Consider the following 17,836-nt stretch of genomic DNA (forward strand, 5'->3'; position numbering starts at 1 on the left):
AGCACGTTATTAGGAAAGGCGTGTGCCAAGTAGTTCACCGCTGTATATATCAACTCATCAGCCTGCACCATCTAGAGTTTCATGACGGAACTTGGTATTTGTTTGAAATTTTAAGAGGACTGTTATTATTTTTTTTTTTTTTTTATATAAAGCAATATGAAATAATGTTGACTGACAAATTCAACAGAAGCATATACCATTGATTTAAAACTTTGCAGAACTCGTAGGTCAGTTTTGAGAAGTTTATACAATATTTTTTTAAAACCTGTTTGTGTGGAGAAAGTGAATGGGATGTTTACTTCCAGAGCCCCACTGTTGCCCCACTCTATTTAGATGCAGGGAGAGTTTTGCCAAAGCTAGACACTGTGCACAAAAACATATTGTTATTTACGGATTGGATGGTGTGTGAATACCGGTGACAATGAAATGCCTTGAGCTCTGGTAGGGTTGCTGATATGGTGTGTGACTGTGTTGCATTATGATGAGAGGTGTTGGAATGTTGTTGTTTTTTAGGTCTGCTAAATATCATGAAAATAAATAGCAGATGTATATTGGTTATTATTTGGTACTACTGTATATTAACCCTGTTAAGCCTGACATATGAATACAGTTAAGGTCAAAGGTTTATATACACCTTGCAGAATGTTAATTATGTTATTAAAAAAAGAGAGATCATACAAAATGTGTGGTATTTATTTAGTACTGATCTGAATAAGATATTTCACATAAAAGACGTTTACGTATAGTCCACAAGAGAAAATAATAGCTGAATGTATAAAAATGACCCCAAAAAAACGATACATTAAGAGTCGGGGTGAAAACTTTTTGAAATTGAAGATCAGGGTAACTTTTTTTTGTCTTCTGAGAAACATGTAAGTATCTTCTGTAGTCTCTGAAGGGCAGTACTAAATGAAAAAATCTGATATTTAGGCAAAATAAGAAAAATGTACACATCTTCATTCTGTTCAAAAGTTTACATCCCTGACTCTTAATGCATAATTTTTCCTTCTGGAGCATCAGTGAACATTTCTTTCATAAGCTTCTGTAATAGTTGCATATGAGTCCTTCAGTTGTCCTCAGTGTGAAAAGATGGATCTCAAAATTACACAGTCATTTTTGGAAAGGGTTCAAATACACAAAAATGCTGGAAAACCAAAGAATTTATGGGACCTGAAGGATTTTTCTGAAGAACATCGAGCAGTTCAACTGTTCAGGACAAACAAAACTAATGAACAACTATCACTAAACAAACAAACAAAAAAACAGCTGTGGATCGTTCAGGTAACAACACAGTATTAAGAATCAAGCATATGTAAATTCAGAGTCATTTTTATAAATTCAGCTATTATTTTTTCTTGTGGACTAAATGTTTTTTTTATGTGAAATATCTTATTCAGGTCAGTACTAAATAAAAAACTAACATGCATTTTGTATGATCCCCCTTATTTTGGTAAAATAATTAACATTTTGCAAATTTTGCAAGGTGTATGTAAAGGCCTTTTACTTAAAAAAAGTGTAAACTTATCAAACAGATGACAAAATTTTGATCACTCAGAGGCCTTAGAAATTCAACTATGGTACTTGGTTTTATTATCTCATACCATTTTCGAGAGATTCATATTTAGGATTCATATGTAAAATAACTTAAAGTATATCATCTATCTATGTGTTTAGTCTATTCATTGTGGACATCAATAGACATCACTCATGACAATGTCTTTCAATCTAATTTCATTACTCATTTCCCATTTAAGCACAGATGTCAGTTTTGCTCTAGTGTGCAAAGCCTCTTCTTGAATTGAATCCTTCTTGGACAAAAAGACTAGGAGAAGCGAGGGTGAATGATAATGACAGACAGGAAATTGTGTCTGGGTAAAGGAAGTGCGGGGGTTTGTGCATATGTGTCCCTGTGTGCTGTAAATTATATCCAAAATGACAGGATGTGCACAAACACATACTGAAACGTGACTGATAGCTTCCCACTGGGGAGAAAAGACATTTCCAGAGTGCTGTGCCACTTCCTGTCTCCCTAAGAATGCTGAATCGTGGGTAATAATGGGTATCTGACAGACCAGCAGCAGAAAGCTATGAGCCCAGTGTGCCCTGCAGACCGAATATGTGTTATTATGTGCTGACAAGTTTCTCATTGAGTATATATATGTTCTCTATTTATGGCATACTAGTGCACTAAGTATGTGTTTTCAGGAGCTGTTTGGTTCCTTATAGTGTCCCACTGCAATTATGTGGAGATCATATCATTTAGTTCTAAGATTTGAGGTTCAGTATCTTTGTTCTGACCTTTAAAAAAAGGTAATATGATATAGTTGTGGTACTGGATGGTAATATAACAGTGCTTGAAAAGAACTATACTAAATAATTACCATATTCATGCATTTACATGGTTGCCTAAACTACTTCAAAGAATACAGTAGAACTGCCATGATACATGATAATACCATGGTACTTCTTAAATTCAGATGATTATATATCACACATTACCAGTTGTGTTTTTTTTTAGTCCCTTGTTGTCCTGAACAGTTAAACTGCTTGCTGTTCTTTAGAAAAAATCCTTCAGGTCCCATAAATTCTTTGGTTTTTCAGCATTTTTGTGTATTTGAACCTATTTCAACAATGACTGTATGATTTTGAGATCCATCTTTTCACACTGAGGACAACTGAGGGACTCATATGCAACTATTACAGTAGGTTCAAACACTCGCTGATGCTTCATGAGGGAAAACGATGCATTAAGAGCTGGGGGTGAAAACTTTTGGAAATTGAAGATCAGGATAAATTTAGCTTATTTCGTCTTCTGGGAAACATGCTATCTTCTGTAGCATCTGAAGGGCAAAAAAATCTGATATTTAGGTAAAATAAGAAAAATGTACACATCTTCATTCTGTTCAAAAGTTTACACCCCCAGCTCTTAATGCATAATTTTTCCTTCTGAAGCATCAGTGAGCGCTTAAACCTTCTGTAGTAATTGCATATGAGTCTCTCAGTTGTCCTCAGTGTGAAAAGATGGATCTTAAAATCATACAGTTTTTAGTAAAACACCTTTTGCTCACCAAAGCTGCATTTATTTCATCAAAAAATCAATAACTTTAAATTAGTACTTAAAATAACTGTTTTCCATTTCAATATATTTAAAATGTAATTCATTCCTGTGATGACAAAGCTGAATTTTCAGCAGCCATTACTTCAGTGACATCCTTCAGAAATAATTCTAAAAATCTAATTATAAATATAACAAATGTAAAAACTATATTAACACTTTTTTTGATAAAATATGACAGGTGTTTGTATGTGAGTCAGTGAGGGAGAGAAAGAAAAAAGCGAGGGCTTACAGCGCTCAGGGAGATGAGAAAAAAACATGTTGTGTTGTCACTCTGCTGCCTCAGACGCTCTTAAGGATGCACTTCTCCACGCTGCTCTATTGTGCATGTCTCTCTCTCTTTCTTACACCTCTTCTTCGTTTCTTGCTCTCTCTCTCTCTCTTTCTCTCCCTCTCTCTCTTTCTCTCTCTCTCCATGTCTGTCGTTCTAATTCATAATGGATGCTGTAGTGTTGAGGTTCAGCTGAGGATGGAACGCTTTGGCCCTGTGGGGGCACGATGCTTTCACTGAGGGAGAGAAAAGAGAGAAGCCTTTTGATTTAGACTGATGACGCAACTACACTCACGAAACACAGAAGCAAGTCAAGCCAAGTTTATCATTCTTCTCATTACATGCCAGTTTGAACTTTTGTAATAAAACAGAACAAAACAGAAACATTTTCATCAGTGGCCTCAAACTTTTGGACCCCATTGTTTAAAAAAAATACTTTTGTCAAATTATGACATGCACTCACACTTATTCATATGCTGACTGCATTCTTTGTCATACTCCATAAAATAGTTTTCACTCATTATGTCAAATTGTAGCCCAACCTGGAATGCTAATTCATCAAGCATTCCTTTGATTCATCATTGTATGCACATAAAAGTGAATATATTTCATCAAGCTTGTACATCTCCCGGGGTGACGCTATGTTCATGTTACATCATCTTGATCTATCAGAGATTCCTTATGAGTTTATAAATTGAAATTTCCAGCATCAACCGCTGTTCAGTTGCACATTTCCAAGTATGACAGTTCTGTGTTGAATGGAAGACAGCATTTCAACTCACCTCCTTTTTCTAGATACAGAATTTCTTTCAGTTGTTGAATACATACAGTAAGCTGCTATTAATATTTGAAAATGGTGGAAATACTTTGTGTGCTCAGCAAGGATGTGGGTTTATGTGCTTGACGTAACATGCAACCATTGTAATCCATGCTGTATGCAAAAACTTGTTAGCAACTTACATTTTCAAAGCATGCAACCAGTTTCAAAATGTATTTTTTGTGTAAATTGTCATTTATATTATAGAAAAAATTGTGAAGTCTCTTCACGTGATGTTGACGTGCTATAAAACACTTACCTCTCTAAAGCACAAAATTGCAACACGGGGTTAGTTGTAACACACATGGTTTAAATATTTCCACACATGCTATCATAACCAAATTTACGGTATTTACTAGTTGCCATATCAACACTATATAGAGAAAAAAGTGCACCGAAATTCAGAAATCTAGAAAGATAATGCTGAATATTTATTTTACCATAGTAAAAGTAAATTTGTGGCTGAAGAAAATTTTTCCGTACTAAACAATGCTATTATATGACATTAACAATGTAATTTACACCGTTTACTTTTATGAGTTTGAATGAGAAACCGCAAGAAACAGGTGAATAAAGACTGATAATCAATGTTTAATGTTCAGAAATTATTATTTCAAGAAATGTAAAGCATTGTGTGTGGAGGGAGGGGAGTGTTTTTCTAAATGTCTGAATGTGTTTCTTCATTTGCACACATTGTTTTGAACTATACTGTATAGCTGTGTTTTCTTAAAAAACGCCATTATTTTTTTGGCAATGTTAAGAATTTTATTTTATTGACAAAATATGTTTGTCTTGTATATTATTCTAATTAGATCAGATAACATTTTAAGCTATTATATGGTCATGTTACGATGGACCCTACCTACGGGGCATGTTGTCACATTTAACTTCCATTCTTTTGAGGTAAATAACGACAATTGTGTACACCTTAAATATGAAACAAAAAGACGTATTTGTACTAGACAAGTGTGAAATTAATGTGGTTAAAAAATTATACTCTGAACCCCCATATTTGTCCCACCATACATAGTGTGCAACAATCGGGTTTTTGAAGTAAAAATACTTATTTTAAATAATTGGTTTTTAACAATGACTTATTACTTATTTTTTAAGTAATCATACTGGTGAAAAACTACATTACCCGTGATTCTTTTATCTTTGTCTTTTTGTCTGATTTTCCAACACTGCTTCAAATAAAATTACATCGTAAAAGCTGGTTGATTTGGTTCATGGGTTGTGGCATTTTAGAGAATATGTTTTAAAGGGGACATCGGAGGGAAAATTCACTTTATGAGCATATAAATGAGCATATAATGCATATATATGCATTATATGCATATAAATTTGTCTTAGCAGTGTGTGGACACAACCACCCTACAATGATAAAAATCCATTCACTCCTTTTTGTTTAATCCCCTAAAAACCTCAACAGTGTCAATTATTAAGCCGTTTTGATTTCTTTTAGCAGTATCACGTCATACTGTTCAGGCCCCGCCCACGGCTGCTGACGGACTGTCCTGTATTAGCATATTTTTGCCCTCAGCCAGTTGTACACTGTCCACCATTCTCTCCACTCAAGCAGCTGTAACAATGTCTTGTAAGCAATGCAGTTGTTTGGTAGTTGAGTCTTCATTTTCTCCTGACATCAGAGTCACTGAGGTTTTGTTTTTGATGGGAATGCACCACCAAATACACAAAAAACGGAAGAGATGGGTGGGGTGAGCAGCAGCTCATTATCATTTAAAGAGACACGCACTGAAACGGATTGCTGTGAACAGAGCTGTTTTTGGCAAGGTAAAAAGGGGGTTGTTTTACATGCCTATTGAGGAATTTTAACCAAAGTATGTTATAGACATTATAGACCTTAAAGAATCATACCAACTTGTGGAAAATGGACATCCTTTGTCCCCTTTAAAACCCCTGTGGGAAAAACTTTTTTTTTTGCAAAGAAAACCAAATGAAACCGACCACTATAAATTATTATTGTGGGTTTTGCATAGTAAACTTGGATTAGGCAACAATGGAATGCTCAATAATGGACTTTTGTTTATTTTTACCCCAAAAAACAGACCTTATTTTATACGTAAATTGAAAGCCACCATCCTAAAATCCCATTAGAAATCCAGAGGGAACCCATAACTTAAGTATTAATTCTCTTCCAAGTTTTAGGACTACAAATTCTACTGAGTTAATGGTCTTTATCTCCACATCTGTTCATGCTGGCCCTAATTTACTGCAGCACTGCTTACTTACTGCTGTCTTCAGTTTACAATCCCGGTTTTAACTGTTGGTCATTTGAACTTCTTGCCTCGAGTACACACACAAAGCTCAGCTGCATCACATATTGTGTCTCTGGTTCCCACTGCAACACTAATGGGAGCTTTTTTTGTCGCTTGTCGCAGGGAGGCAACTAAAAAGTGTGCTCAACAAACTGGAACACTACCACACCATGGTACCACTACTGCTGGAAGGAACAGAGCAGCGACCAATCAGCTGGCTCCGCTCCAGGGTAAGAAAGAACACTGTATGCTGCTGCTGCACAATTTTTCACATACAGTCCAACCAAAATTTATTCAGATACCTTCAACATTTCTCACATTATCAGAGTTTATTTGCTATAGTTTAGAAAATGGTAATAAAATATGACAAGAACTAAGAGTTAAACTGTGTCAGAACAAATTCATCTTGATAATGTCATCCTTCTGTTAGACTGTCTCAAAAAATTAATTAGATTGAATAGCTGTCAGCAGTCAGCTGTTAAATTCAGTGATGGGATTAAATGTGGTGTTATAAATGAACACGGTTACCAATGGCATTACTTTTTCAGTAACGAGAAATCAAGCGAATTACTGTTTCCCCTGTTACAATTCCGTTACCATTATTGGCAACAAAATGCACCGTTACTATAATTTTTTATTTCATTCTTCTGAGGTAAATTCTGGCATATTCGTCTCAGCGTGTCTTCCAGAAAGGAAAAGTAGCCGATGAATGTTCATGTTTGTTTATGGAGGTGACGTGGGTGTTTACCTACATGTCTGCGCATCTCACATGGATGTTTAAAATTTTAAAAGCAGAGCCGCTCATTGACGTGATTAAATTAGAGATGAATTTAGATGGTATCATACAGATAACTTTATCAGAGAATATTTGTTTTTCGATGTGACATTTCAAGCTTTCTATACATATATTTCTCATGTCTGTGAGGCACGTATTCACGGAGATTCAGGTTGTTTTATTTACGTGTCTGTGAAGAGAGGCGATGGAGACCGAGATGGCAGAGAGCGCACCCTGTTTATTTTATTTATTTTACAAAAGCACATTGTTTTCTTGTTATTTTGATGTTTTTCATGTCCGCAGGTTGAAGCAACCCCAATAATGTAATAATTAGCTCCTGGAAGGTGTTTCTCACATTGTCCCACAGCAACATTAAAACAGTGTAGCTTAGTGTACCGTGTTTTATTCATTTACTATATTTAACATTGGGGGCATCCAAATTATTTGAGATTTTTTGACATATATTGATATATTTTTTTAAAAAAGTAACACAATAGTTACTTTCCCTGGTAATTAGTTACTTTTATAATGATGTAACTCAGTTACTAACTCAGTTACTATTTGTGAGAAGTAACTAGTAACTATAACTAATTACTTTTTTTAAAGTAATGTACCCAACACTGGTTAAATTTAAGTACAGAATTAGATAATACCAGTTTAGGTCAACCAATTACCTAGCAGTGCTTAATTTTGTTTTACTAGTAGTCCACTGTATGAAGAATTTTTGGGTATAATATGTCACAGTTTAGTTTATTTTGCTATCCTCACTTACATAAATAAACTATAGTGTCCTGCACCCACTAGTAAAAAAATATCAAAGATTATATCTGGTGTCTGAATAATTTTTGGTTTGACTGTGTTTTCCTAAACCTCTAGAAAATCATTTTCACTTCCATCATGACGTTGCTGGTGTTTATTTCTATTTTTATATGATTTTCTGATTTTGAATAGCACTGAGTTGCGTACACTCTTTAGAGATGGCTAATATATTGAGTCCAATGCAAGTTCACTTCAGTTCGAACTGGTATAACATTAGACTACGGTACAAATTAGTTCACAATGTATGACTCCCATAGTCAGTATCATTATTGAGCCACAGCCTTTTAGCTCTAAAAGGGTCATTTGTGAAAATGAGTGAAAGGCCTGACTGCCAAACGGCACCAGAGGCACAGGGGCTGAGTGATGAGGTGATGAATCTTGAAAACTGTTTTGGAGTACATTAGATTAGATTAACTGCCTGAAGCCGTGGCGACATTGTCGCAAAAAGTCACGGGGCCTTCGTCATTAGGGCTTAATTGATTCCAGTCTCCGCACTGAGTTACTCGAGCTCCAATGAATATTACAGTCAAACGTCTTCAGTAGCTCAGAGCAATGTCTGACTCTAGCACATGGCACTTAGAGGCCATTTCACTGCCCATTTTGCAGGGAATTCATGTGTGCTCAGAGGCTTAGGCATCGGGAACTCAACACCCAGAGTTTTTCAGAACTGTCTGAAATGTTGGGAATGTCTTTAATGCATTGTTAGGAAAAAGTTTTGTATGTCATGAAAATGCAGTGCTAGGGAATGGCTCGCTTTGCTTTGCTTTCCAAGGTGATTGCGATTAAACATTTGCAGGTGGAGATTGAGGTTGTGGTGAGGGTAAAGTATTTCAGGCAGGAAATTCCGCTCAGAATAAAGGACCTGTCGGCCTGCACCATGAGTGGCCTGACTGATGGCCCAAAGCCATATCACTCCAGCTGGAGTGAGGGAGAAAGATATGCTCTCTCAGCTGTTTAGCAAGAAAAATAGATGGTCATTCTACTTCTGTATAATAAAGGGAAAGCTGAAGAGTTATTCAGAAATATTTCTCTCGTGAACATGCATTGAAGACTGACACGAAAGAGAAGAAATTGTTGAATAAAGTTGTTATTTTTGTTTTCTTTGTGCATAAAAAGTATTTTCGTAGCTTCATAACATTGAGGTTGAACCACTGATTTTAACATTGAACAGTGGTCTTGACCCTGTCTATGCAAGGTCAAAAAGCTCTCAGATTTCATCAAAAATATCTTAAATGCTGTTCCAAAGATGAACAAATGAACAACGTAATTAATGACAGAATTTTCATTTTTATTTTTGGGTGAAAACTTAATTTTCCCTATGAAAATAGTTCATTTACATGCGAAAAACCCATGCAATTACGATTATACTGTTTGTAAGTAAATGCAAATTAACATAAATCAAAAGAATTATGCAGCAATAAATTCAGCTATCGCAGTACAGTATACACAGTCCCCCTGTAGTTAAAAATGTTATCCCTTAAACCTCATCTTTGATCATCAAAATGACATATTTAAATATTTCTTTTTTTGTTTGTTTAAATAATTTTTGAATGCAGCCTAGTTTGTGATTCCAATTTGCGCCGCGAACATATGCCAGTGAAGTGCGGGTGCCAATGCGGGAGAGGTGCGTCTGACTCCGGGCTACTTGACACTGTTGCCGCAGGTTATTATTCAAGATAGCGGTTAGCCGCTAGGGGGTTTGCTCTATTTAATGCTCTATATGCTCTATTAAATGCTCTATTTAATTTTTGATTTTGTGCTAGTAATCCTATTGGTATATTTTGCATGCTGTTGATAGGAATCTGTCCACTGACGTAACTGGTTATTGAAGTTTGCTTCAAACCACGTTTCTGGGACAGCCTTTGGTCAGTGTTGCCAGACACTACCTTAGCAACTTTTTCTTCAAAAAGCACCTAGCAATAAATGTAGCTATTTTAAAATTTTATTTGCCAACTTTTAGCAACTGAAAAGGTACTGGTAATTTTACTAGTTAATAAAAAATACCAAAAAATATATTTTTTAAAAATGTGTAAATGTTCAAAAATTCAATGTTGTATTTAAATATAAATATATGTTTATTTTATGCACTTTTGCATTGCGATTACATAAAGATCACCACACAATGACGTCACATAATTTAGCAACTTTTAGCAACAAATTGTCCTGCCTTCAGCAACTTTCCCTAAATTAGTTGGCAACACAGCGTTTGGGAAACTACAGTTTTAAGGAGAAGATACTCAGCAATGGTGTTGATTAATGGATTGGTGCATACTTTGTTTAAAAGCATATTAAAAACACCGCATAGGCAAATAAACAACATAAAAAACTTGATTTTCACTGCAGGTGGACTTTAAGTAAACACATATTTGGTCATAAACACAAAAAACTGTGAGAAAATATGACAAATATACATCTTAACTCTGCAGATGAACATTAGGTTGTGAAAAAGAAGGATGCAGTATATTGTCTCATATGGACAAACAAAAGAAATATAAAAAATTCACATTGAAGGAGTACTGAGAACAGGTACACCCCTGATTCACCGAGATCCACTCACTCGAACATTTCTGGCCTTATCTTTTGTTATTTATCAAGAACCAGTTTATGTTTAAATGATATTTGTGTGTGCAGTTCAGTTTATATTCCCCATGTCTTCGAATGTGTCAAGTGAATAAAGATGCAGTGGCTGTACATGAACACATCAGCCATGGCCCTGTACAGAGTGCTTGACACATTATTATGTGCAAAATGACAGTTGGAAGGCTTCCTTTTGGCTCTGTGGCTCTGTCTGGTGTGCTGGATCAAATCCTGAGTCATTCAAAGGTGTGAAGGCTGTGCGTGTGTGTATGTATGTGTCAGCAGGGAAGGTGCAGGGTTTAGAGTAAATTGGTTGAAACAGGAAAACAGGACATGAAGTGATTGTTTTGTTTTTCATTTATTTAGACGCCTCCCGCTTCGCTGCGCATCCTGATCCAAGCAGGAGAACAACAGCTGATTTTATCTATGGAGAAGAACCAGTAAGTCTCTCTCACAACACTCCTGACTCTCAAATCTCCACACACATGATCAAACACTGTTTTTACAAAACCACAGAATCTAGCTCTAGCAGGATCACTAAATGCTGATCCAGTCTCATCAAAACAAAACACATAAAAGTAACTAGTTCATAGTTTAAAATAAAAATTCTGTCATTCATCTGAATTATTTCAATCACTTAGAAGAATGGGAATATCATGCACTAGATGTTTAAATCACTTTTAGGATGCTTTCATGGTACTTTTGTAAGCACCAGTTCATATTCGTTGTAACTGCATGGAAAAGAGCAGAGTTTTTCAGCATTACTGACCAACACACACACACACACAGTGTCACCATGATGTAAGACTTCCTTATGCGCATAAAAAATATATTAAATATTGCAACACATTTTTAAAAAATGGGCTAATGCAGTAAACAGCTAATGTAGTAAGAGGCACTCAAGCAGAGTGAAACTCCACAGTTTGAAACATTAAGCAGCTGAAAACTTGCTCATAAATGTCTGTTTTTCTCTCTCTCTCTCCCTTTTACTTCTTCCGTGTCTTTTACCAAGGTTATGCACTATTCAGAATTAAACTGAAAAGAACAGTTTGAGAATTTCAAATGCAAATTTGAATTGAAGTAGGATACAGAATACAGAATTATAATTCATTTGCACTTTCAGCAGTATGTGGAATTGTATATCTTAACATTGCTAGGTTCTTGCAATGGATCAGAAAGATGTAATGTGTGGTTATTCAGCCCATATGCAAATGTATTATATGTACATATTGTCATATGAAGTAAAGAATTTAATTAAATTAAATTCAAAATTAAATACGATGTACAAAATTAAAACATATAGAACAAATAGAAAATGGAAGGATTTGATGATTTTATGTTAAAAATAAAATGTTAAAATTAACACATTGGGCCATAAATAAAATCCCCAATTTTCTTATAGGTTTACTGTAGACATATAAAATACCCAAATGTAAGTAGTTTTTACATATATCTTTTACATATATTTTATATGCATATTCTGTAGACATTCATGTATTAAACATATAGATACACAAAAGGTTTTATATATATATATATGTATATGTGTATGTATAAATATGTGACCATGGAACACAAAACCTGTCATAAGGGTCAGTTATTGAGATTTATACATCATCTGAAAGCTGAATAAATAATTGTTAGGATAGAACATTTCAATATATGGAATCTGAGGGTGCAAAAAAATCTAAATATTGAGAAAATCGCCTTTAAAGTTGTCCAAATGAAGTTCATAAAAATGCATATTACTAATAAAAAAAATTGAAGTTTTCATATATTTACAGTAGGAAATTTACAAAATATCTTTATGGAACATGAACTTTACTTTAATTCCTAATGATTTTTGGCATAAAAGAAAAATTGATCATTTTGACCCATGCAATGTATTTTTGGCTATTGCAAATATACCCGTGCTGCATACGTGTGTGTAAATATTAAAAAATAGACACGGATATTTAAAAAAAGTTTTAAGAAAAATGTATATATGCACAGCATTTTTGTATATGGTTTAATAAATGTGCATTTTATTGTTCACATATATATTGCTAGTAGCTACATAAATTACCATATAAAATGTAATCATATAGATATTATATATATTATATATATACTAATTTTACTGTATTTTAAATATGTTATAAACTCTTATCTTCATATCTAGAGGATATCACTTTATAGGTAACATACATGGCACTCTTGATATAGGGCAATATATGTCATATAATTACATTTCTGTATGGGAAAGAACAGAGCAATAGAGACAGACAGACAGAAAGAAACCAACGAGGCAACAAAGAAACTCCAGGGACTGGTGTCCAGGGACGTCTGATATACACTGACCTTCTCTGTACATTAAGCTGAGTTCCCACAGCAAAAACACAACAAAAAAAAACATCACTCATCCAGATATATAAAAGCCCAACCCAGAGGACAGACACTCATTTCTCTACAAGGAACATGAAGCTTTGTGTGCACATCATCACAGTCATCGTAACAATCAAGACACTACCAGACAAACATATTTGCTTGGTTTTTAAAACCCAATGCAGCTCCACAGTTTTTAATATAAGCATTTTTACAAAGAACTGTCAGATCTTGAAGGCTTTTTTACACATGCAAAGTGATTCACTGCATATTAATGACAACTGAACAAGTGGCAACTCCTCGACAAAATAATACAGCCAGTGTGTATCTTTTCAAGCCACAAGAAAACCGAGGATCTCATTTATTCACTCTAACTGCTTTGACAATGCATTTGATAAAAGAGGGTTGATGGTTCCATCTTTCTCTGAATTTTGTCTAACCTCTTCCTGAACTTATTTCTGATGAATTCATTTAATAATCATTGTTGTTTTACTCTGTGGATTTCTCCTCCCTGTATTCTCCAAGCACAGATCAGCAATACAACACAACAGCCTTGAACTCTGTTTTAACTCATAACGAACAAAAAAAAAAAAAAGCACTGCTACCTTTGATTGCTCATCCAAAGGATTTTCGAAATAAATGGCTTAGGACTGTGGGCGATGGCGATTGAGGCTTCAGAGCTGACTGTCAGAGACTTGAAGAGAACACTGTAACGCTGATAGACTCTAATCAGCAGCTGCCCAGTGAAGTTGCAGCTTTGCTTCACTTAATTTGCTGAATTCTCTTAAGGGCCGTGTTCCTCTCAAGACTGAGAGAAAACACTTACCATAAAGTCTGTAACAAAAAACAGACACAATGAGAACATGTGTATGATGTTTAGGCCTCCTTAATATGGTTGGGTACCATACACATGAAATTCAGTGCCTTTTTTCGGTACTTTACTCTCTGTGAAATAACAAATAGATTTATTTCATTGAAAAACAGTCCAGACTTCTCAAATTTAAACATTTTGTTATTCATTTATTTCAATATTTTACAGACTAGAAATAATTATACAAATGTCACATGGTTATTTCCATGGACGAGCATCCTTGAAACTAATTATCAGAGAGTTTTTCAAGGCTGCAAGATATATTAAACACATTTAAGATCATAATAAAGCATATTGCTATTGTGAATGCACAAATGCTACCATTCAATTAAATAAATATATGCGATGCAGGTTTAAAATATGTGCTTAATTATTTGAACACGTGTAGGTTACGTACATGTGTCTCAGAATGGCTTTGTTCACAGTAAATGCTGCTCCACACAAACTGTTATCATTTACATGTGTGGAGCATCTCAAACTCCATCTCTTTTATTGCTGTGAGTTTGGGTTTACTATAACATTGATCTGGGAACATAATGTCTGCAATTTAATCAGATTTGTAAGGTAAATCATTTATATACCTAGGCAAACACAGGAAAATACATATTTACATTACAAATACATTTTTCTAAATAAAAATAAAATAAATAATTCAAAATAAAAGTTTACAAGTTTTGATGTCCACATCGTATTACACCAAATTACAGTGGCATTTCTGTCGTAAAAGAAATGGCAATTTTAAAGATTAAGTGGACATTTTAATTAAATGTTGTTTAGTCAATATTAAACAAGGATTCGATCGTGCAGTATAGTGTAAAAACAGTCATCGTTGGCGCCCTCTGCAGGTATTTGTTATAATGCGTATTGTACGTTAGCTCTATTGTTCATAATACATTATGTATTTTAACAGTTTTGTTTGATGAAACCATATAATTACTTGCTTTTGATCATTTATTTGAAATCATTATTGTTACCTCATTGCTATTATATATGAATTTTAAGTCATTTTAAAGGCTATTGTCTGCTTAGGTCTATTTTTATTACCAAAATAAATAAATAAATTACACTACAAAAAATGCTTTTCTTAGATTTTTTTTGTCTTGCTTCCAGCCAAAATAAAAATTTGAAAATCAAGAAGGATTTTCCAGACAAACAAAAATTATTGTCTTGTTTTCAGAAAAAAGACATCAAATTTAAGTGAGTTCTTGCTTGTTTCAAGCCAAAAACTCACTTAATTCTGACTTGTTTTTTCTGAAAACAAGACAACAATTTTTGCTTGTCTAGAAAATCCTTCTTGATTTTAGAATTTTTAGATATTTTGGCTGGAAACAAGACAAAAAATCTAAGTAAGAAAAGCATTTTTTGCAGTGTATATCCAATTACTCGATTAATCGTCAGAATAATCAACAGAGTACTCAATTACCAAAATAATCGTTAGTGACAAGGCCCTAACGAAAAACAAACATTTTTCAGTCTTCCAAACTGAGCATTGTACCAGCAAACTACTACTTTTTACCCGATTCCCTATGGTTGTAGAGGACAATTACTTCTATTTGCTGGCCCATTCGTTTCAAAGGATAGTACAACGGTGAACGGGACAAGTATAAATGCCTCGTCTATTTGGAGAGGTGCGGTCAGGCGTTCAAACACCAGACAAGCAGCGCAGCGCCACAGTTAGGACAACTCACGGGTATCACCAGACGTGTCGCATTCAGATCAAGAAGACAGCCCAAAACAGTTAATCTAATCACCAAGAGGGCAAAAGTTCACTTAAAGAATGAATAAAGTTGTATGGATGAGTTTGAACGGTGTTTAAAAAAACATAGCAAAGGGAAAGAAAACATTTGAAAAATGTAAATTTTATGGGTCCAGTCTGGCTTCCAGTCTTATCTGTGTCCAGCTATTTTTAGCTGTACAAAACAGCTGGTTTTGCTGCTTGATATTGCAAATTGGTGTGTCTTACCGTATTATTTTAATGTATTATCTTAATTATGAACACACTGGTTTGTAGTGCAGTTCTACTGTTTACTGCACGCTATTATTCTTCTCATTATTTCCCTACAGCAGCTAATGAACCGCAAGTCTCACCACGGTAAAGAAAAAGGTGGATACGAAGTATACAGACTGTATTAAAGTCACAGAAATGCAAACGTTGTGTTGAAAGATGCACAATACACAGTCTTCCAGCCTAGGATGAAATCATTATGTACATTAATAATAATTTGGGACAAATACAAAGTGATTTTATGGAAAACTATGTGAGAGTGTATACACTATGAAAACAATGTGTTCGAATTTTAAAGATGTGGTGTGGGGCTGCGCTTCTCGTCTGGAGTGCGGATCGTGCCCAGATACGTTCTCAGGTACCGCATTGCAAAAAATGCTTTTCTTACTTAGATTTTTTGTCTTGTTTCCAGCCAAAATATCTAAAAATTCTTAAAAAGGAAGTATTTTCTAGATTAGCGAAAATTATTGTCGTGTTTTCAGAAAAAACAAGTCAAAATTGGCTTAAAACAAGCAAAATAATCTGGCAATGCACTGTAAAAAATAAAAAAACACAATTTGTTGAGTCAGTTTAAAATAATTTGTTACCCTGCTGCCTTTAAAATTTTAAGTTCAGTCAACTAAAATAAGTTTATTCAACTTGAAATGTTAAGTTGTACTAAGTAACAACTTAGATATTTGTGTTTGCTAAATTTAACAGATGGGTAAGTAACCCAGCTGCCTTAAAATTTTAAGTTGATTCAACTCAAATATCTAAGTTGTTACTTAGTATAATTTAACATTTCAAGTTGAATAAGCTTCTTTGTTTTTTTTTTGAGTTGACTGAACTTAAAATTTTAAGGCAGCCAGGTTACAAATTATTTTAAGTTGACTCAACAAATTGTTTTTTACAGTGTGGGGTAAGCAAAAAAATCTTGTTCTCTGCTTGAAAAAATTATTTTGCTTACCCCATTGGCAGATTATTTTGCTTGTTCTAACTTAAATTGGACGTCTTTTTACTCAAAACAAGACAATTTTTGCTTGTCTAAAAAAATCCTTCTTGATTTAAAAATTTTTAGATATTTTGGCTGAAAACAAGACAAAAGAATCTAAGTAAGAAAAGCATTTTTCGCAGTGTGAAATTTGGCTCGGATTGTTTAATGTGAATCGGTATTCGTTAGTACCCATGTAATTCGGCTGGTGCCCTTAAAAAGTACAGAGTTCAGTACCCAACCCTGCTCCTTAAACAAGATAAATTAGCATAACGGGAAAATTAACTTAAAACTACAGCTAGCATAATTTAAAGGAGTTAGAACTATTCTTTTAAAAAAGTTAGTTTCAAAACATACAGTAGTTTGGTACAGTATATTAATACCCCAAAATAAAAATGATCTTAAAATGTACTCACCCTCAGGCCATCCGAGACGTAGTTGAGTTTATTTCATCATCAGAACAGATTTAGAGAAATTTAACATTACATCACTTGTTTACCAATGAATCCTTTGCAGTGAATGGGTGCCGTCAGAGTGCAAACAGCTGATAAAAACATCATAATAATCCACGATTCCAGTCATCAATTAACATCTTGTTAAGTAAAAATCTGTGTTTGTAAGGAAAAAAAATCCATTACTTTCTCCAGTGAAAAAGTCATCTTGTCTGAGTTAGGAGAGACATATGCACAGATCAAACACTGTTTACAAGCAAACACTGTCCAAAACGAATGTTCGAACAAATCTGTCAGTGGATTTTGGTGCAAGAGGACAACTTTGTCAATGGAGGAAGTGTCATTATGGATTATAATTATGGCCAGAAATTATGGTTTAAAGTTAAAATGCATTAATGATGGATTTGTTTCTTGTAAACACACAGCTTTTTGCTTTAGAAGACAATAATTAATTGAGTCATGTGGATTACTGTTATGTTTTTATCAGCTGTTTGGACTCTGACGGCACCCATTCACTGCAG

General features: G+C 34.4%; 1 protein-coding gene across 2 annotated transcripts in view; it reads left to right on the forward strand.

The window, feature by feature from the left end:
• adam12b (ADAM metallopeptidase domain 12b) overlaps positions 1 to 17,836 on the forward strand; it is a 120,578-nt gene that overhangs the window by 11,615 nt on the left and 91,127 nt on the right. For both annotated transcript variants that reach the window (XM_051133660.1, XM_051133661.1), the window contains exons 2-3: positions 6,606 to 6,712; positions 11,020 to 11,093. In XM_051133660.1, coding sequence (XP_050989617.1) covers positions 6,606 to 6,712; positions 11,020 to 11,093 — 181 coding nt within the window. The remainder of the gene's footprint in view (positions 1 to 6,605; positions 6,713 to 11,019; positions 11,094 to 17,836) is intronic.

The sequence above is a fragment of the Labeo rohita genome, chromosome 17 (genome assembly GCF_022985175.1).
Source record: "Labeo rohita strain BAU-BD-2019 chromosome 17, IGBB_LRoh.1.0, whole genome shotgun sequence".
Lineage (NCBI taxonomy): Eukaryota > Metazoa > Chordata > Actinopteri > Cypriniformes > Cyprinidae > Labeo > Labeo rohita.